Consider the following 21,994-nt stretch of genomic DNA (forward strand, 5'->3'; position numbering starts at 1 on the left):
TCCATGTTGAAAGAAATCTTTTTCATCCAACTTGACATGTTCTTCCTCCACACATCTATGGGTCAGTGACATATTTTTCTTATAATGAGGTGATAATTTGATATAACACAGCCTAAATAGTACAAATATCTTCATTTATTTAAAAAAGTTACATTTGATAGGCTAAAATTATATTTTGATGTACTGGTAAACATTATCAGTCCCAAGGCTACTTCTATTATCCCCTTGCTCCAGCTCAGTAAATCTTCTGGGATGGCACTACACTGACAAAATCTGTCTATTGTAGTCCAGAGGTGAAATCTTCTCTTGACAGTTTAACTGAAATACCACTCAAGAAGAAATAAAAGAAATAATTTCTTGTGTGCATAGAGCTTAAATACTCACACAGTTATGAGGCAAAGCTTCACTGAAGTCAATGGGAGTAAAAGAACTTAGATAAAAATTAAAGTCCAGGTCATGTCTCTTAGCTCCGTGAATCTGTCTCAGGTGCCACAGAACAAGGGTGGGGGCTTCTACTTCCATAAAACTGGCCTAGGTCTCATCCTTTGCAGGGTTCACTGTGGATATGCGCCTCAGTAGTATATAGAGTAATTTTGGTTTTGTTCATGCTATATACTCATCCTAAGATATGGATCTCTTGATGGTTGAGAGCTTGTTGATCACCTGATGCTGGTTTTCTTCCTTATTTCCAGTTTCTGAATCGCATTCGAGGTAGCTAAAATATATTAAATACTCTCCTAATATTTCTTTACCATGTAAACAATGGCAGTATTTGCCAAAGGGATATATTTGAATACCAGTGAAAGGGGAATTTATCTGTGTGTTATGAAGTAGAGGAGTTGTCCATCAAACAGTCTCCTTAAAAAACATGATTCTTGCTATGAATATATTGAGAACCCATGTGCTAACAAAACAAATTCTGCTTTCTACATGCACAGCAAAATATAACTTGCATTTTGATGATGTTTCAAAACCATTTTTGAGGATTATATCATTTTATAAGCCAAGCTGCAAATAAAATATGACTAAACATACCATAAAATATCATCCATGTCTAAGATCCAGCTGGCAAGGAGCATAGTTTTCAATAAGGGCAAATAATGTAATAACTATATACATTTCCATATCCGATATGAGCACTGAAGTCACCAAGATTACACTAACAATCATATAATGTTTGATACATGCCAGAGGCACTTCTTGATGTCCTCCAATAAGTTTGGTGACAGGAGAAATTAACAACGATAAAGGCCATGCCAATTGTCACAATACTCTTCAGCTGAAAGACAATCTCTCTATTCCTTTTTAGCAGTAACCAAGGGCCTACACCTGCACATGATCCAGTTCTTATTGAAGTCAATAGGGGTTTTGCCATTAATGCCAACAGAAGCATGATCAGGCCTTTAGTAAGAGGTTGAGCACCCACTGAATTCATTGAGAGTTGAGAGCATTCCATACCTTAAAGGACAGGGCCCAGAGTGACTTCAGCAGTGTTTTGAAAAATATTTTAAAATACTTTTTCTTTTGTTTACTAACTGGCAGGTTGGGTGGCCATTCCTTTGCTAACCTGAATAGACTTTTGATTCCTTTGTACTTCAGCTCCACTGATTTTAGCTCTTTATTTTAACAGGTTGTTTAAAACAACTGAAAGAACTCAATGTGAGTTTTAATAATTTGAAGAGCATCCCTCCAGAACTGGGAGACTGTGAGAATCTGGAAAAACTGGATTTGTCTGGAAATGTAGAACTTACAGAGCTCCCATTTGAAGTAAGATCTTCAACTGCATTTCTTGTATCTGATTTATTTGGGCTGTAAGATATTTCATCACATGCAGCATAAATAGAGATTCTTACAATCTGATTTCACATACCACTCACACTTCAACAATGCAGTTTTAGTAGCACTGTCACTGAAAATATCTTAGAGACAGAAAAGAGCCATATGGAATGTCTGTCTACATTTGCTCTCGTGCATAAAGGAGGGAAAGGGGCCAAAAGGGATTTTGCATGTTATTGGAGGCTAAGGGAAAGCTGCTGAAGGCTTTCTACCAGGAAATATAAGTATGTGTTGACAGATATATTATCCATGTAATGTTCCAAGTTGCAACCCCATATCTATGGGATAATATTTGTTAAAGGAACATGGTGCTGTCCCAAGCCAGTAATGCTTATGTTGCCATGAACAGCAAAAATGGACTGGAAGAAATGTAGGTATTTGTTACTCCTGAGGATCAGAAAGAACTACTCTGAAATAGTTAGTTAGTGTAAAAAACAATTAACTGATAAGCCTGGTAGGAAGACAGCAGTGTAGAGGGTGAAGGGACAGGCAGGAGCCAGTACACACGGGAAGCCAACTTTTAGGTTGGGGCACTGTATGTGCTGATTTGCGGAACCGACTCCTCCCTTCCCCTGCTCTGCTGCCTCTCTACCAGAGGCAGCAGCATGGGGCGGAGGAGGAGGGTCAGACGGCATGCCGGCCACAGACAGGAGGTGACAGAGAGGTAGTAGCACGGAGTGGCAGGGGCTCCTTGGTAGTGGGGCTGGGAGTACACATCTGCTGGCTCTGGCCCTGCTCCAGGCCCTGCCCCCGGGGACAATCGAATAATCACGTAATCACTTGGATTTGGTGGGGTTACATAATTATTAAATTAATCGATATCTCATATACCTACTCTGAATAGCATTGTGATGGTCCATAGGGAGACACCTAGCCCTGCAACAACAGAACATCACCTACGTTCAATGTGTGGTTGTCTACTCATTACTATATATTACTATATGTACTGAGTGTTTTGACTGGTGTTTGTTATTTAAGGCAGCCATTTGGTCTAAAATATTTATGGTGAAATTAAATAAAATTACTAATCTAGAAATTTCTTGAACCCTCATGTGTCTAGATCTAGAATTTTTTAAAACTTTTCAGTACTCTTGTAGGTCAGAAGTTTGGGTGGAAAGTAAGTGTTCAGTAGTGTAGTGGGGGGTAACTGAGGCAAGTTTGTCTCCCAAAGCCTCATTTCACAAGCAAACATTGTGTATTGGCATAAATTACAGCATCAAGCCAGTCAACAAATACCACATGTGCCTGTCTCTCTGTCTTTATCATCTTTATTCTAGTGTTTTGGGTACCTGCCTGTAATGTAGGCGATCTAATTTTGAATCCCTATTCTAGAGCATATACTTCAACTGAGTGCTTTAACCAACAGGCTATTGGCTATTCTGAAGTAGTTGCTTTCAGTCTCTCCTCTGAAAGCTCTCCGACTATATGGAAATACATAAATATTCATTGGATAAGAAAGAGGGTGATTAATGTACTTACTTGTGGGGTAGGATATGTGGATTTAAATCTGCTCTCTAATTCAGACATAAACACACAAATAAGATATTTGCTTGGGAATTTTAAATTTTAAAACGTAATCACCTTGTTCCATCAGTTTTTCAGCTCTGATTGCGCCAATCAAAACACATCTTTCATTCTTCTTGTATCCTGGCCTTCCTTCTCCTTGATTGACCATATCTTTTCATAATAAAATTTTCCCATATCCTTGGAGGATGGCTAAGTGCTCATTCCAGTTCCTGTTGAGTATCACTTGGCAACAACTGTACTCCATCAGTTGTCAGTGAGCCTCACTACATGCCCAGCCTATTGCATTTTGCCATACCTGCTCTCAACAACAACATTCTGCACTCCACTCTGCTGTCTGATCACTTCACTGGGGACTCGGTCATGGGTTGGAATTCCCAGTATTCTTTCCATCGCCCTCTCTGTGACAGATAGTTACTGCTCCTGTCTTTGTCTGTGCCCATGTTTCACTGTCACACAACACTGCTGGAAATACTGTTGCGTCGAAGAGGCCGGTACACATTGCTTTGCTGATTTTTCCTTGGAGGATATTCTTGATAGATATCCTGAGTGTCCACCAACCTGTTTTGTTTTCTTTGTGAGAGTTCACCTTCTTGATCATGGTACAGTAAAACTCCCAACAGTCCAGCTTCCAATAGTCCAGCACTCCTGATAGTCCCGCATCAAAATGGCAAGAGCCTAGTGAATGAGCTTCGGCAAAAAATTAGTCACAAGGTAACAGCGGCAGCAGCTGAACTGAGCAAAAAGGGTAAAAAAGGCTTAAAAAAACTAAAACATTACAGTATACTGTATACAGTATGTACAACAAAAAGGGTTAAGAATACTTTATATACAGTATATAATGTATACAGTATATATATATAACCAATTTATAGTACCTCCTGATAGTCTGGCATATCTGATAATCCGGCACCACCAAGGTCCCATAGGTTCTGGATTATTGGAAGTCTACTGTACATGTTAATTTCTTGGCCTAAATAGACAGTGCTCAACTTCTTCTATTTGTTTTCCCCTGGTTGTTATTTGGGCTTTTGGCAAGGTATCAGACTGCTTACATTTTGTTTTGGAGTGGTTAATTTTCAGTCCAATCAACAATTTGGTTGTTTTTTGTGTTGAGTTCTCGCAGCATTTTCTGTGGTTGGAGGGTATTTTCAGTGATCAGCAGAATATTGTCTGCAAATCTGAACTGCTCTTCATTGATGTTGATTCAACCCTTCCAATTCATCCACCTTGTTACCATTTTGAGGAATGCTGTGAAAAGTTTTGATGAACCCATGTCTCCTTGTTTCACATCTTTCTTAACTGGGCTGCAAAGGGGAGTATCAAGTAAAATTATATCTGTAATGCAGTCAAAATTTGCTTCCTTTTAATAGTTTGATATAGTTTGTGTTTATCCCCTGCTCTGCAAAAGCTTTCAGCACTGCATTGATCTCTGTGTTGTATAATATTTTTTCATAGTCAATGAAGGTAGTACATACAGGGAATTTGTATTCCCTTGAGGGTTCCAGTAGCAGGTTTATAGTGAAAATATGGTCAATTGTGCTGAAATGCCTTCAAAAGCTTGCCTGCTTTCTTAGCTGCTGCACGTCCAAACTCACTTTTTTATTTTGGTAAAAGGCTTGTAGACATATCAGAGTCGGCATATTGGATGATAGTTCTTTAGATCTTTACAATCATCCTTCTTGTACAACAGAATGGCATTGGATTCCTTCCAATTAGATGCTGTCTTCTATGTTTCCAAGAGGTCTTGGCCTCCAACTCTTATTTTGATTGTCAATCCATCTTTACCTGGGACTTTTTCATCCTTTATTTTGTAAACAGCATGTTGATCTTTACTGACAAGGACCGGGAGTATGTGTCCATTAGTCTGTTGATGTGTTGAAACTGGGATATTTATTTGAGACACAAACAGTTCAGAATAGAAATCTTTGCAGACTGCTTCCATGCCTGTTCTGTCAATTACTGTTTTTCTGTCCCTGTTCTTCTGCACTATTATTATTGACCTGTACAATGTCAATTCCCCTTTTGCATTTTTTGAGGCTTCTGTGATATTCAGATATTTTAAAGAGCCTTTCATTTCAGTATTTCATGAAGTCTTCCCTTAGTCATCTTCTTATAAACTTGCAGAGGAGGGAGTACTCAAGTTTGTCACCATAATTTCGCTTCATATTTCTCTGCTTCTCTAGCAAGTTTTGCATTTCCTCTGAGATTATTTCCTTCACTCTTTTTGATCTTTCTTTCTCTACTAATTTCATGCATTGCCTCAGCTTATCAGCGAAGGTTTTATAATGTTCATCGCAGTGATATATAAAATTCCCACCTTCCTTAAAAGTGTTCACTTTCAAGATTGCTTTGTCAAGTATTTGTGAGCCCTGTCTCTGATTTGCCATCTGTAGTACTTTCTTTTCCACCTTTTTGTTGAAGTTGAGCCATGTTCAGAGCAAGCAGTAGTCATTATTTGTGTTAAGTGATGGTGATACCGAGATAAATGGTCAATCTTGTTCTTGTTCTTCACATTAGGCATGATCCATGTCCATCGCTTCTTTGCCTTCTTCTTAAACCAGCTGTTACCAATGAGCATTTCTTTTGTTTCTACAAGAGATGCCAGTTGCTCTTCTCATGGATTCCATTTGCCAATGCCATACCTTCCAATGAACTTTTCACCTTCTTTTCCTCTTCCAACTTTGGTGCTGAATCTCCCATCCCGATTGTTTATGTGCATTTTTGAGCAATGGTTTCCTTGAGCTCCTAATAGAATTCTTCCACGTCATCCTCTTTGCTTGTGCTTGTGGCAACATAGAACTGCATCATCTAGAGGGTGCTGTTCTTGTTCAGTTGGAGGTGTAGCACTCTGAAGTGTTATGACCTGAACTTTCAGGAGATGAATTTCAAAGACCATTCCTTGTTGATGATGAAGCCAGTTCCTTCAGTGGTTCTCATGCCTTCTCCTTTTCCCAACATGATGGTAATTTTGTCTTTCTTTCTCTTTTCTTCATGTTTCTCAGAGATCAAGGATGTTTCAGGCTGTCCTTGCCTTCTCCTTCATTAAATGTTTGATCATGTTGTCTCGTATCAGTGTCCTGCTGTTATAAGTGGAGAGTCAGAGAGCAGTCCTTTTTCTGGCCCCTGAGGTTCTTAACAGTCTCTCATTGACTGAACTCCCTACCACCGTCATAGAACAGATCAAGGATCACAAGAAATTGGGGCCTGTTTATTCATGTTATTTTAAACCACATTTGTTTAAAGTAGTAACATCACCTTTGCTAATGTAATATTGTAATATATACAAGATTTCTGAGAGCATCACTGAGAGGTCAAATTGGGGCCAATTGCTTAGAAATAGGGCTATTTGTAACCCAAAACTGGTCATCCTCCTCTTTAAGGCAGTACAAATCAGTCACAAAGAGCACTTCTGTTTGCTATACTGGCCAGCAAGAAGTCACATAAGCAATCCCTTAGGCATTCCATCTTCTTCTGTGCCACAACCAGTACCACACTTTACACAGATGAGAGGCTATGACAACCAATCGCACCAAATCCAAACAGGTTCTTCCAATACCAAAGGACCAGCCACATTCCCAGGTCAATTTATTTATCAGATTTTACCCAAAAGAGCTGGCTGTGCCAATCATTTAGAATTTAAAATCTAAAGATTTATTAATAAAAGAAAGGGGAAAAAAAGGTTGATAATAAAATTGTCAAAGAAAACAGATTACATACACCAAAGTTTCTGGTGTAAGCTGGTAGCAGAGATGGAATAATCTGCTGTTTCATAAGCCTTGGGAATATATCCTTTGTTAGGATGGGTCATCAGTCCTTCTGGGCTCACTTCATAGCAAAGTTGCTCCTGAAGTGATGAGCTGGAGTAAAGACAAATGGAGGAACCTCTAGGGCGCTTTTTACAACCTCACCCATGTGGAGGGAATTCCATTGTTCTTGCTTTGTGAAAGTACTTCCCAAAATGGAGTTTGTCACATTAGCAGGCATGACTCAGTCCTTAGCAGCCATTGCTTATATGTTGTTCTAAAATTCCTCAGTTGTGGATTTGCACAAGGCCATTGTCAGTCAAATACTCTGATTCACTTGACTAGCCACCCATTCTCAATAAGTGAGCAAAACCTGTTGATATCTCTCAGAAGGATGTATTTAGAATACCAGTGCATAGCCATTACTTATAACTTCAAATACAAAAATCATACGTGCATATGGATAGCATAAACAGAATGAGTAAAACATAAGCTTCCAATCAACTCCTTCCTTGGCCCACTTTGTACAAAATTTGTGGCAAGCATACAAAAATGTTGGCACAAATGTGTGTCTGACATCTCATTGTTAGATGGGCAAGAGATGGTAGCTAGGGCAATCATATGTCCTGTTTCTATAGGGACAGTTCTGATATTTGGGGGTTTTGTCTTATAGGCTATGTCTAGACTACAGGGAAGATTCGAAAGCAGAGCTTTCGAAAGTGAAAGTAGTCTAGATGTGTTTTTTTTTCTGCAACCCTTCCCTTTTTTGAAAAGCTGCACGAACTTAATTTTTTCAGGGAAATTTGCATATTCTCTTTCAGATCTTCCCTGTAGTCAAGATGAGCCCATATAGATGCCTACTAGCTTACCCTTATGCTTGTTTTTCACACTTGCTATCTTGTCACCCTAATGGTAACTAACAATAATTGCTTCTACATGATTGAAAAATATTGAAATAACTGGTACTTGGTACCGATAGAGAAAGAGGAAAAGGTAAGCATTTCAAAATATAATCCTGAAAAAGATGAACATATTTACTTCTGAAAATTACCAGTTGGGCTGAAATGAGTCATTCACAAGATAAATATCACAACCTCCAGTATGACTATAGGGAACTCTGTGTGCGGGAAGGAAAGCGGGGACGTGGAGGTGGGTGGACAAAAAAATTATCCCTAAAAACACTAATAGATTGTCATTTGCAAAGTTCAACTTTTATTTGACTTTCAAAATCCTTAAAAATTCTTCCTTGGAAGATTACAGAAATGTACAACTTGAAGGAAGTAATATTCTCCACTGTAAAACTTGCTTGAGAGAAATAATGACAAACTTCAACGCAGCAGAAATGATCAAAGTCTAATTTTACCTCCAGTATTGTATATAGAATAATAGCCAGGGAGAACCTGATAATATATATGATGATGGATTCAGGGAGACCGATAACATGCCTGTAATTCAGGCAAGAGTTTCTGACGGCACCATAAAAAGTTTATGAGATCATCAGAACTCTGAGACTGAATTACATCTTCAGTAATCAAGTCTCCCTACTCTCTTTCTATCCATTTTCTTTATGGCAGCTGTAGAATATATAGTAGTTTTTGAGCTTTTAAGGCAATTTATTGAGGAATTTCATAAGGAGAGAATTCTGGATTTTTAAACAGATACAGAAAGAAAATATTGCAAACTAAATGAATTAGAGGGGAAAAATTAAGTTGTGTATGTCACATAATACCTGCTACCACTTTCTACTTAAAGATGGCAAAAGCATTGCACATCTTCGACCTGCTCCACCTTGAATTCCATGCATAAATCATCCACTTGCGCCCCACTCATTTGACAACCAGTTATCCAATCTGTAGGCACAACTGCTGTGTTCTGGGATTGGAATATGTGCACACACATTTTTGATGGTGCACCATTTGCTCCTATTTTTAACATTTTGTTCACAATGAAAAAGGATTTGCATAGGCCCAGAGTTTGCAAGATAAGAGATACATGTCAGGAATTGTTGGTAGTTTTTTAGGGGGTCAAATGGGGAAGGTACTAAGCCCCTGCAACTCATGTTGACTTCAATATACGATCCAGCTGGAATTAGATGTGCAGCACCTTTAAAGATAAGGACCATTAACAATACATGATCACTTAGGTCTTTTACATAACATTTAGCTGTGTGGATGGTATTGTACCATTGTACAGAAATTATACAGTTAAGTTTTTTTTTCCCCACAGAACTACTGTACTTGAAACTGAGGTTCGCTGTAGTCAACTATTCTGCAGTGTGAATATTGATATGATTTTGCACTTTTATATCATTACTCCACACAAAAAAATCCTCCCAAAGGCCCCCAAAAGTCTGTATTATACGAGTTATGTGACTGCAAACTCAAGAACTCAAAAGTTAGGAAATATGAGAATTAACACACACTTATTTCTGCCCCTCTTTCCAGATGCATTATGATATACATTTTAACTACACAAATGTACACTATTTTTTCCACAGGTAGCTTGTGCTTCGAGTGCTTTACTAGTACTCTGTAGGAATGCCAGCATACTATTCTGGCCAATTGTTTTAGTGTGCTTACAGCTGTCACAATGAGTGAAACTAGGTAGATTGGTACAGGACCATTTTGCTGATCTAGCAGCATCTACCTTGGGAGATTCTGCTGGCACAACTTTGTCTATAGGTGCTGAAAGTAGCCATACAGGAGGTGCTGTAGCACCCTCAGGTTTTGCTCCCGATGTCCCAGCTGCCAGGCCTGCTTTGCTGCCATTCCTAGGTCCTGCTTGGCTGCTGACCCTGGGGGCTCAGTGCAGTCCCCAGGATCCTGGATGGCTGTCCCGCATGCAGGACTCCTGATCACCGTCCACCCCTCATGTGGGACTCCTGACTGCCAGCCCTGTGGCTGGCCTGAAGGTCTACACTGCCTGCCTGGCATTCTGCTTGGCCACCCGCCCTGTGGGTTCTAATGCAAGCTCTGCATGCAGGGCTCCATTTGGCCACCAGGCCTACATATGAGAGTTTAGGGCTCCACTTGGCTGCTTGCCCCATGTCCAGAGGCTCTGTTGCTGGCCTGGAGTTCCAGCCACTGACCTTGCATGCAGGGTCTTATTTCTAGGGTATCCTGAGGATCACAGAAAGGCTCAGGGGAGGGGGATGCAGGTCAGCACCCTCACTTCAAGAATTGGCTATGTCAGTCAGGGATTATACCTCTTCACTCCCCCTGTCTGACGTAGCTGTGCTGGCAGAGGTCTGTAGCATAGACTTACCACCAGAGTCAATAAGCATTACTTTGTGTGAGTTAGGAGTTGTAGGATCATGGCATTTGTCTCCGATGTCTGGGTGTCCCTCCCTCCCTATCCTCATTAGGGGACAAGTCCTCTCCTGGTGTAAACTATCATAGATTCATTGCCTTCTATGGAGATGTACAATTGATACTAGCTGGCAATCTGCCCTGTGATGTCATCTTTCCCCAAAATCATGCTGTCTTCATATTGGGATATATCTGGAACATAAAGAAAGATTAAAAAACAAAACAAAACATCCCTCCACAACCATTTTCGTAGCACATTTTAATGAACAGATATATAATCTATTTTAAAAGTCTCGTGAGACAGCATACATTATATTTTAATATAGCTGATTCAGGTGAAACCAAGCTAATGCAACAATACTAATTTTTTAAAAAATGCTTTTGTTCCAGTCTAGACATATCTTTTGTGTGCATATACAGCAGACTAGAAACACCTTGAAAACTGGTGCCTGAAGCTTTGGGATTGAAATGACTAGCACTTAGACTTAGATTTCGAGTCACTGTAACTTGGCTCTATACATACAATGGGGCAGAAAACTATGCAGGGTGGAGGAGTATATTTTTCCTATGTGCCTTTAAAACAAGCACGCAAAATCTATTCAGAATTATAGCAGCTCTGGTCTCATGTCAAAATAATTGGCTCCCTCTATTATTTTGCAGCAGTGTTCTTTATTGGGATATCATTATGGTTAAGACACAGAACCAAAAGTCTGGAGATTGAGATTGTCTCACAAATTTCTTGAATTACCTTAAGCAAGGCGCTACTGTTATTTGTGCCTCAATTTCCTCATCTAGGAAAAGGGATTTATAGATTTCAGAGAGATTGTAAAGATATATTAATTAATGATCACACTGTACTCTGAGAATCTAAGAAGGAATGAACTATATAGACCCAATTCTTCTTTTGCTGACCATAGGAATTTACAATATGGACTAAAATGTATGTGAAAGAAGAAGTAGGACCAAGCAATATTCTAACTACCAAGTCTAGATGCAAATTAATGTAACAACATATCCACTGCAATTTGTTTTCTTAAGAATTATGGAGAATGTAAATGAAATATATACTATAGTGTGCCTTCATACATTTTTGTATGTACAGAAACTGATCTGACTTCATTCCTAAGTGTATAGCTTTGAACAGGTGACACCTTCAACTATAATATTATTGCATCACCTCCTCAACATTTCTAACATCTCTTCTTAAGTACTCTTTTTGTGCTGGTATTTCATAGTGATATCTGTACTACTTGGAAGGGCCAGAACTCTGATCAATTCAAACTTCTTCACCTTTAGAGGCATTCCTACTACTTAGTTTATTTATTTTAATTCACTAAATCTGTCTCTGATATTTAAGAAATATTTAAGAAAAGCTGTAAACAGCTACTTTGGATTTGCCGTTCAAGGAAATCACATTTAAAAATGATAACCAAGGGTGCAGCATGGTTTTCTGAACTTCTTATGCGGTGAACTTCTTATGCAGTGAGAGAATCCCAGCAGGTTTGTGCAGCCTGAACAATTCAGAGTGAATGAAATGGCGAAGAGTATTCGAAAATATAATAAGAGGGTGTAAAAATGTGCACGTAGATAAAATATCTTGAGCACCTTGAATAAATTAATCAAAAGTAGTAAACTTTGCTCCAAGCAGCATATTTTTGTTTATATTTAATGTAAGGTGTAACATTTCTGCACTGTGTGTGTGTGTGTGTGTGTGTGTGTGTCCACACCAGTATTATCATGTGCACTTGTATGTATTTTAATTTTATCACTTAACATCCGGCCTCCAAAGTTCAGAGAGCTAGGAGATCATGTTTTCTTTTTGGCATGCTGTAATCTTAGTGTAACAGGTGGTAATCTTGTTTTGATGTATTGCTGCACAGAAGGGTTAAGATAAAACCAACTATAAATGAGAGTAAAGTTTTTAGAGCTTTTATTAAACCCAATTCAAAAGCATAGGAACTTGTATACAATCAAAGGACCACTATGATCATCTGGTCTGTCCTGCTGTCTAACATAGGCTATAGAACTTCCCCTAAATAATTCCTGAAACATTTTTTTTAGAAAAACATGCAGTCTTGTTACTGAATGCAGCATCCACTACAGTCCTTGGTAAATTGTTCTCATGGTTAATTACAGCCACCATTAAAATGCATACTTTATTTCCCAGCCTGAATTTATATTTGATACAGTTTTTCTATTTTAATAGTGGGTGGCTGAAAAAATACAAGAGTAATTACTCCTCCTTATTCACATATTCAACTTTTCTGACACACTTTACCCTAACAACATGGAAACCATTGATATTTTCTGTTACCCAGAGCACAGGCGAAGGATTTGGGGATTGGTGGTGGCTAGGACCTAAAAGCATTTTTTTAAAATGAGGATTTAAGATTTAATAACAGAGTCTTGGTATCGTAGGCCTGTCTTAGCCAGCAATCCCATTTAACCCTGGGACTATTTGCAAAGCAAGATATTTTTCTGCCTGAATCAGGCCCTATGAAAGTAAGAAAACAGTTGGGCATAAAACATACTGCTGGATATTATTTGGTTTCCATTTATTTTCCTTTTTTTTTGTTTTTGGAGGAAGGGGGACAATAACGTGTTTCTTTTCTCTCGTTAGTCATGGAGAAAAGACTCAGTCACAACTCCTGTTAACGTCAACTGCAGTTGAAGTTGGTGGGTGGTTTCACAACTTAAATCAGGAAATATAAGTAAAATTCTAAACCCCAGTATTTCTAAAGCCCTTCCTTGTTTATTATCACTCAAACAATCACAAAAGACAAAAACACGTAAACTGGAAACACTGGAATAGTTCTCCAGAGACTGCCTTACTTTAATCAGCTGGAAAGGAAAAAGGCTCATCTTTCCTCTAAACTTCACCTTCCCTTTATATTTCTCTTCTAGCAGCCTGTTTCTAGCCTGTTGACTGTTTACAAGATGCAAGACCTTTACCTTGTTACAGGAGTTTTGACTGAGTACGGAGTGAAGTATTGGATCACAAGTAAAAAATGAACTTTATTAGTGTGAAAGTCATTTGAGTTTGGTTTGTGTACAGGTATAGAATGAGAAAACTGTGTGCATTGGCTATTTCTTCAGGGAGGAAGTAGCAAATCAGTGTGGCAAAATGCTTACTCTGGGTGAAATCTGGCTTCTACTAAAATTAGTTGCAATGGGACCAGCATTTCACAGTCTACGTTTTGCAGTTTAAGAAAAGTGCACTTGCTTATCTTTGCTGACTTTCTGTTCGAGAGAAATTTATCTTGCTTTTGTTGTTCAAACTCATACTTGCCTGCAAAGATTAAAAGGTTTTTTTATATGGCAAATCCATGTAAAACTCATGCCAAATTTCAGACTATTATAACATTTGCCAATATCCTGTCAATCCAAGATAAGGAACAGCTGCTTTGCAAAACTGGCATAAGATATAATACCAGACATTAGCAGGAGTGTGTGAAAACTGAAAAGGGGCAGGTGCAAAGGTGTTAGTTTTCAGAGGAGATACACAAAGGCATTAGCACTGTATGAGTTTTTATAAATTTTATAAATTAAAATATGAGAGTAAAGAAAAGCATGCAGATGTGTTAGGAAACAGGAGTAGGTAGCTAGACAAAGGAACTTCTGTGTCAATTGACGTAGTTCTTGACGATGTGATTAAAACAATCTTATAATTAATATATCACTTCAAAGACATTATTTTCCTCTACCACACCAAGTCATTTGCCAGTAATATCTCTGCCTTGTTAGAGAACTGATCGCTTTTTACTTTGTATTGTGATACCAGCGACCTTTAACTTCCATTTGAATTTTAAACAAAAGTAACCTCACCTTCTACAAGCACAGAGTGGAAATGGCACAATGAAAACAAACAAGCAAACCTTTGTATAAACAAAAAATCTTTTCCTGTGTCTGTCTTCCCCTGGGATGTGCAGCACCTTAAGGGATTGAAGGGGGCAAGGGCAAAAGCAAGTCACTTCTACACAATGGTCCATAGAGTCATATGTTCTTATGAGTGAAACAAGTAGGCTACGTCTACACTGGCCCCTTCTTCAGAATAGCCATGCTAATTTAGAACTTCGGAATAGGGAAATGTGCGGGGGATTTAAATATCCCCCGCGGGATTTAAATAAACATGGCCGCCGCTTTTTTTCCGGCTTGGGGAAAAGCCGGAAAAGAGCATCCAGACTGGCGCGATCCTCTGGAATAAAGCCCTATTCCGGAGGATCTCTTGAAAGTAGGAATAAGAGATCCTCCGGAATAGGGCTTTATTCCGGAGGATCGCGCCAGTCTGGACGCTCTTTTCCGGCTTTTCCCCAAGCCGGGAAAAAAGCGGCGGCCATGTTTATTTAAATCCCGCGGGGGATATTTAAATCCCCTGCGCATTTCCCTATTCCAAAGTTCTAAATTAGCATGGCTATTCCGAAGAAGGGGCCAGTGTAGACACAGCCGTAAAGTGCAAGGAGTAGGGATAGCATAACTGGTTCCTAATCCTGACTGGAGTCTCTGGGTAGTACCAAATATTAAATAAGAATTTATTAAATTAATTACTGAGTACATTATTACAAGTTAATTTTTAAAGCTGTTTGCAACATTTAATGCTGTTAACCATGAATTTTTGTATATCCTCAACAGTCTGTTGTGGGCAGGAAGATGAGATGCAGTGCTGTCAGCAGACAGTGTACAATGTCAGTGGCTGCAGATGGTGCACTCTGGGCCTGGATTTTCTCATCAGAGCCTAGGACTAGCTGGCTCTCCCTGGTTAATGAGCCGAGTTGGGTTACGACAGAATTGCCTGATTTGCTGGCCTGACTGTTGGCTGGAAGGAGCCATCAGGTGTGCTTTTAATCCTAGCAGTAGTGGCAGGCTGCTGACAACTTAATGCTTACGCTTGCAGCTGTAGACATGTCTGTGTCTGCCTTGTGCCCAGTACTGCTCTTGTCTTATTTCTTACAGCTCCAGCCCTGCTGCCTTGCTCCAGCTCTGACTCCTGGTCCCTGGCAGTAGCTTTGAACCTTAACTCAAATTAAAGCTGTGGTCTTTGTGATGCTTCGAGGTTTCACCTAAGCCACAAAGGGATTCTCCCATTTGCCTGCCCTAGAACCTTGGGCGCTTTGGTGTTATGTGGCTCAGAGCCCTGACACTAACAGCCTGCTTACAATATAGTGCCCTCATCCTGCTTTCTGCCAGTGGGGTTGCTCCTTGCAGACTGACATCAACAGGTTTTTCAATCCCAAGTCTCTCCAAAACCATCTTCCATGCACTGTCCAGTCACTCACTGGGTACTCACAGAAATTATTATGTTCGCTGCCTCCAAAGAGACAGAGCTTATGCAGAGACAAACACCTACAGAATCTATATAGAGCATTCTTAAAACTGAAACACCCACCCAGAGAAGTGAAAAAACAGATTGAGAGAGCCAGAAGAGTACCCAGACATGAACTACTTCAAGACAGGCCAAGAAGAGAAAACAACAGAATTCCACTTGTCATTACCTATAGCCAACAACTTAAACCCCTCCAATGCATTATCAACAATCTACGACCTATCCTGGAAAATGACCCCTCACTCTCACAGGCCTTGGGGGGGAAGGCCAATCCTCGCTTACAGACAACCGCCCTAACCTCAAAATTCTTTCCAGTAACCAAGCAACACATCTCCATCATAATCATCCAGGAACCCACCCCTGCAATCAGCCTTGGTGCCAACTCTGCCCACACATCTACACAAGCGATTTCATCACTGGACCCAACCACATCAGACACTACATCAGAGGCTCATTTAACTGCACATCCACTAATGTGATCTATGCCAGCAATGCCGCTCTGCCATGTATATTGGCCAAACTGGACAGTCTTGACGGGAAAGAATTAATGGACACAAATCAGATATCCAAAAAGGCAACTGTAGTGGGGTGGAATGGCCACCCACTGAGCCGGAGGCGGAGGAACCCCTCTGGCGGCCATTTTGGGCCCGGCCTAGCCCCGCCCCCTCACCTGACCGGAAGTCAGGGGGTGGGACTAGGACTATAAGAAGGTTGCCTGGGAGCTCAGTCAGGGCCCAGCCTCCGAGGGAGCCGGAGGCCTGGCTGGAGCTCCTGCCTGGGGAGGCTAAGACCCGGGCTAGGCCGCCCTCAGCCACCTTCCCAGAGGCCAGCCAGGGCCTCCCTGCCCGGGCTACTAAGGCCTGGTCGGGCCCGCCAGCTGAACCACTCGCGGACCCAGAGGACGGGACCGAGCCGCTGGACCAGCTGGACCCCCGGTGGGTACGAGAACGCCGGGCCGGACCGGCCCCACGGAACACCCCAGAGCCCCGACCTCTTGACCCCTGGATTGGACCACCGGCCCCTGCGGAGACGACGCGGGCTTTAACTCCCCGACCTCTTGACCCCTGGATTGGACCACCGGCCCCTGCGGAGACGACGCGGGCTTCAACTCCCCGACCGGCTGCTGGAGCTACAGGTACTGGGGAAGAGGGAAGGGGGAGACAAGAGGCGGCCCAGGGGGTAGCGTGGGCTGAGAACCGCCCTAGGCCAGCACGTTGCGGGCTGGAGCCCCTGCTGAGCCCGTAGCAGCTGAACGGCTGCATCCAGGGCCCCTGGGCCGGGGCGCAGTGGAGTGGGTGGGCCTGCGCCCCTGCCACCCACCAACCGGGTGGCAGTCTCCCACCCCCTTGCCACAGCTGCAGCTGCCCTGCGTGCCCCGCCCTTGAACTAGGAACTCCTACAGACCTGTGGGCTTGTTTGCAGCCCGCCTTGCGTTGGGGGCCTGGCCGCCAGCTGCTGCCCTGCCCTGCTCGAGGGCTTGGGCGTCCGTATGAGGGGTTTGACACCCGGCCACGATCCGGGTCGGACCTTTAAAGGGCCAGGACTCGGACTTCTTTAAGGCCCAGTAGGGCCATAGGACGGGCTAGCCATCCACTGTACCAGGGCGGAGGATCCGCCTCCTAAAGGCCTGCCGGCCTACAACGAACCATCCCCCGGAAGGGGACAGCTTAGAGGCTATGGTTGTCACTGCCGGAGGGCAGTGACCAAAAGGGCGACGAGAGCCACACGCTACAGATGGTGGAGAATGTGGGCACTGCGACCCCGACCCTGACGTAAGGGACGGAACGTGTGCCTCAGTTTGTCAAAAAAAAAAAAAAAAAAAAAAAAAAAAAATTTTTCCTTTTGTTTTCCCCCGCTGTGGGGGCTGTTTACCTAGCGGACAGGGAGTTTCCCCCGTTTCCCCAAAACAGGATGGAACTGGACCGAGTGGTGAGAGCAGTGACGGAGCGCCAGCAGTTGGCCGTCCAACACTGGCAGATGGCTCAGCAGTTGGTACAGCAGCTGGGCCTTCAGCTCCAGCATCTCCAAGCACTCCAGCAGCTGGACCTTCAGCAGCTATTCAGGTGCGGGCCCCAACCTGCCGGGCCAGGGCCGGGACCAGCCCAAGAACCCGCCTACTCAGCCGGGGGGACGTCACCCCCAGGGGAGGGACTGGAAACCCTGCTGGAAACCTATATGGGGCAGAAGGACAGACGTGGACCCAGGGATTCTATGGGGCTGAGGTCGGGGGCCCCGACACCCGCCAACCCCTACATTCTGCCGGTCGACCAGGGGGAGTTGCTGCTCCAGGCACCGAAGGACTCCGAAGGAGTGGCCGTCTTTCTGGACTCCGGCTGTATGCAGACCCTCGTGCGGCGGGATCTCCTTCCGGAAGACCTGAAGCCAGAAGGGGAGCTGTACCTGCGGTGTATACATGGCGATGTGAAGGCCTATCCCCGAGCAAAGCTCCGACTCACAATCCGAGGGCGGTCCGCCGAGATGGTTGTAGGGCTCGCCACGACGCTCCCCTACCCTATCATCCTGGGAAGAGACTGGCCCGGATTCGCAGACCTAGTGCGCGAGGTAACCCCCAGGCCTCCGGCTGACCAGGAGCAAGTGGAGACCGAGCTTCTGGGAGAGAGACCACCAGAAGATCGGTCCAAAGAGGCACCTGAGGGTGAGCAGCCTCGTGGGGAAAGGGCAGGGGAGGGGCCCGATGAACCCCAGGCCCCGGCAGAAGCCAATGCCCAGACCCTTACCCTGGCCGACTTTCCACGGGACCAGAGGGAAGACCCCACACTGAGGGCGGCCTATGAACAGGTGGCCGCGGTTGATGGTACCGTAGTAGACCCCCAGAAGGCAGCCCAGTGGCCCCACTTTGAAGTGAAAGGCGACCGCCTCTATCGGGTCATGCAAGACCCCCGGACCCAGGAGGTCAAGACCCAGATCCTCGTCCCGGACTGTCATCGCCGGGCGGTGTTGCGACTGGCCCATGACATTCCGGCGGCTGGCCACATGGGGACAGAAAAAACGCTGGCGAGAGTACTGTCCCGGTTCTTTTGGCCTGGAGTATACCAAGACGTTCGGGACTACTGCCGGTCATGTCCAAACTGCCAGTTAGCCTCCGACTCAGGAGTGCCGAAAGCCCCGTTAGTCCCCCTCCCGGTGGTGGGGACCCCTTTTGAGAGGGTGGCCATGGACCTAGTCGGCCCGCTGCCCAAAAGTAAGGCAGGGTTCCGCTATATCCTGGTTGTAATGGACTATGCCACCCGGTTTCCAGAAGCCATACCGCTGAGAAACACCTACGCCCGAACCATTGCTTCGGAGCTGGTAAAAATCTTCGCTCGGGTGGGGCTTCCCCGAGAACTCCTTACGGACCAAGGGACTAATTTCACATCACAACTGTTCCGACAGGTGTGTACAATACTAGGGATACATAAACTACAAACGTCAGTATACCATCCCCAAACCGACGGCTTAGTGGAGCGGTTCAACCGGACCTTAAAGGGGATGTTAAGGCGGTTCTCCCCAGCAGAACTGCAACAGTGGGACCTGTTACTGCCTCCACTGCTGCTTGCGGTCCGGGAGGTGCCACAAGCATCCACTCAGTTTTCCCCTTTCGAACTCCTATATGGATATCGCCCTCGGGGGATCCTGGATCTCGTGAGGGAAACGTGGGAGTCGACCCCTTCACCGTCACAAGGCCTCCTGCAATATGTTTTCCAGCTCCAGGAGCGATTGAGACAGGCCGGAGCCCTGGCTCGGGAAAATCTACAACTAACCCAGACCGCCCAAGAACGGACCTATAATCGACAAGCCCAGGAAAGAAGTTTTAAACCAGGGGACCTGGTGGTACTTCTGCTCCCCTCAGAGGAATCCAAACTCCTGGCCCACTGGAAAGGGCCCTATGAGGTCATTCGACAGGTCGGGCCGGTGAACTACGAGATCTATCAACCAGATCGGAAGAAGAAAACCCAAATATTTCATGTGAATTTCCTGAAGCACTGGCGAGAACGGGAGGCCCTGATGATTACCCCCTACCCAGCGGAGCCCCCTTTAGGGCCGGAAATACCTGATCTGGGGGAAGAAAAAGAACCACAGCTGGGAAATACCCTCTCTGCAACCCAGGTGAAACAAGCACGTCATCTCATAGAGACATTTCGAAAGACCTTCACAACCCAACCCGGCTGTACTGGGGTAATAACACATACCATTTGGACCCCTCCAGGCCAAGTGGTACGAGAAGGTACTCGGCCTCTCCCCCGCCGGATGCGGAAGATAGTCGAGGAGGAAGTCCAGTCAATGCTGCAACTAGGAGTGATAGAGCGCTCCCAGAGCGAGTGGCGTAGCCCAATCGTCTTGGTGCCGAAGCCCGATGGCAGTGTCCGCTTCTGCATCGATTTCAGACGAGTAAATGCAATTTCCAAATTTGACGCCTACCCCATGCCACGAACAGATGAACTGTTAGAACGCCTGGGGAGAGCCGACTTTATAACCACCCTGGATCTTACAAAGGGTTATTGGCAGATCCCCCTGGACCCCGAATCGAGAGAAAAAACTGCCTTTTCAACTCCCTCGGGGTTGTTCCACTTTAAAAGGATGCCGTTTGGACTCCATGGGGCCCCTGCAACATTTCAGCGAATGATGGACCGCTTGCTATCACCGCACACGGCATATGCGGCCGCGTACCTAGATGATGTGGTAATTTACAGCCAAGATTGGGAGGAACACCTCGAGCGGGTAGCGGCCGTAATGCGGACATTGCGGGATGCCGGCCTGACCGCCAATCCCACGAAATGTAAAATTGGCTGGCAAGAAACCACCTACCTCGGGTACCAGCTGGGGCGGGGCCTAGTCCGGCCCCTAGTAGGGAAGGTGGAGGCGGTCCAAAACTACCTGGCACCCACCTCGAAGAAGAAAGTAAGACAGTTTTTAGGATTGGCAGGTTACTATCGCCGGTTTGTGCCACACTTTGCAACCCGAGCCGCGCCTCTCACGGCGCTCCTCAAAAAAGACAGTCCTCAAAGGATCCGGTGGTCGCCGGAATGCGAGACTGCTTTTCAGGACCTAAAAGCCGCTCTGTGCAGCGAGCCGGTCCTGTTCAGCCCCGATTTCTCCCGGCCCTTCATTGTCCAGACGGACGCGTCAGACTGCGGACTGGGGGCAGTGCTGTCCCAGGAGATTGAGGGAGAGGAACACCCAGTGCTGTATATCAGCCGAAAACTATTTCCCCGAGAGCGTCGCTACGCCGCAATTGAGAAGGAGGCCCTAGCAATAAAGTGGGCCATCGAGGCGCTGCGATATTACCTCCTTGGAGACTCTTTTATTCTTTTCACAGATCATGCCCCCCTGCAATGGCTCCATCAGATGCGGGACACCAACAGTCGCATCATGAGATGGTACCTGTCTCTCCAGCCGTATGTATTCACAGTGAAACACCGAGCGGGGAGGGACAATGCAAATGCCGATGCCCTGTCCCGCAGGGAGGAAGAGCCGAAGCCCAGTCCCGGAGATCGGGAACTGGACTTAAGGGGGGAGGAGTGTAGTGGGGTGGAATGGCCACCCACTGAGCCGGAGGCGGAGGAACCCCTCTGGCGGCCATTTTGGGCCCGGCCTAGCCCCGCCCCCTCACCTGACCGGAAGTCAGGGGGTGGGACTAGGACTATAAGAAGGTTGCCTGGGAGCTCAGTCAGGGCCCAGCCTCCGAGGGAGCCGGAGGCCTGGCTGGAGCTCCTGCCTGGGGAGGCTAAGACCCGGGCTAGGCCGCCCTCAGCCACCTTCCCAGAGGCCAGCCAGGGCCTCCCTGCCCGGGCTACTAAGGCCTGGTCGGGCCCGCCAGCTGAACCACTCGCGGACCCAGAGGACGGGACCGAGCCGCTGGACCAGCTGGACCCCCGGTGGGTACGAGAACGCCGGGCCGGACCGGCCCCGCGGAACACCCCAGAGCCCCGACCTCTTGACCCCTGGATTGGACCACCGGCCCCTGCGGAGACGACGCGGGCTTTAACTCCCCGACCTCTTGACCCCTGGATTGGACCACCGGCCCCTGCGGAGACGACGCGGGCTTCAACTCCCCGACCGGCTGCTGGAGCTACAGGTACTGGGGAAGAGGGAAGGGGGAGACAAGAGGCGGCCCAGGGGGTAGCGTGGGCTGAGAACCGCCCTAGGCCAGCACGTTGCGGGCTGGAGCCCCTGCTGAGCCCGTAGCAGCTGAACGGCTGCATCCAGGGCCCCTGGGCCGGGGCGCAGTGGAGTGGGTGGGCCTGCGCCCCTGCCACCCA

The 21,994-nt window shown here is 45.1% G+C and overlaps 1 protein-coding gene across 1 annotated transcript in view; it reads left to right on the forward strand.

Annotated features, from left to right (window-relative positions):
- LRRC2 (leucine rich repeat containing 2) overlaps positions 1-21,994 on the forward strand; it is a 106,020-nt gene that overhangs the window by 49,807 nt on the left and 34,219 nt on the right. Inside the window, exon 5 of the mRNA XM_006129375.5 lies at positions 1,631-1,767. Within this exon, the coding sequence (XP_006129437.3) occupies positions 1,631-1,767 (137 nt within the window). The remainder of the gene's footprint in view (positions 1-1,630; positions 1,768-21,994) is intronic.

This window comes from Pelodiscus sinensis, chromosome 6, assembly GCF_052426305.1.
Source record: "Pelodiscus sinensis isolate ZL-2025 chromosome 6, ASM5242630v1, whole genome shotgun sequence".
In the NCBI taxonomy this organism is placed as follows: domain Eukaryota; kingdom Metazoa; phylum Chordata; order Testudines; family Trionychidae; genus Pelodiscus; species Pelodiscus sinensis.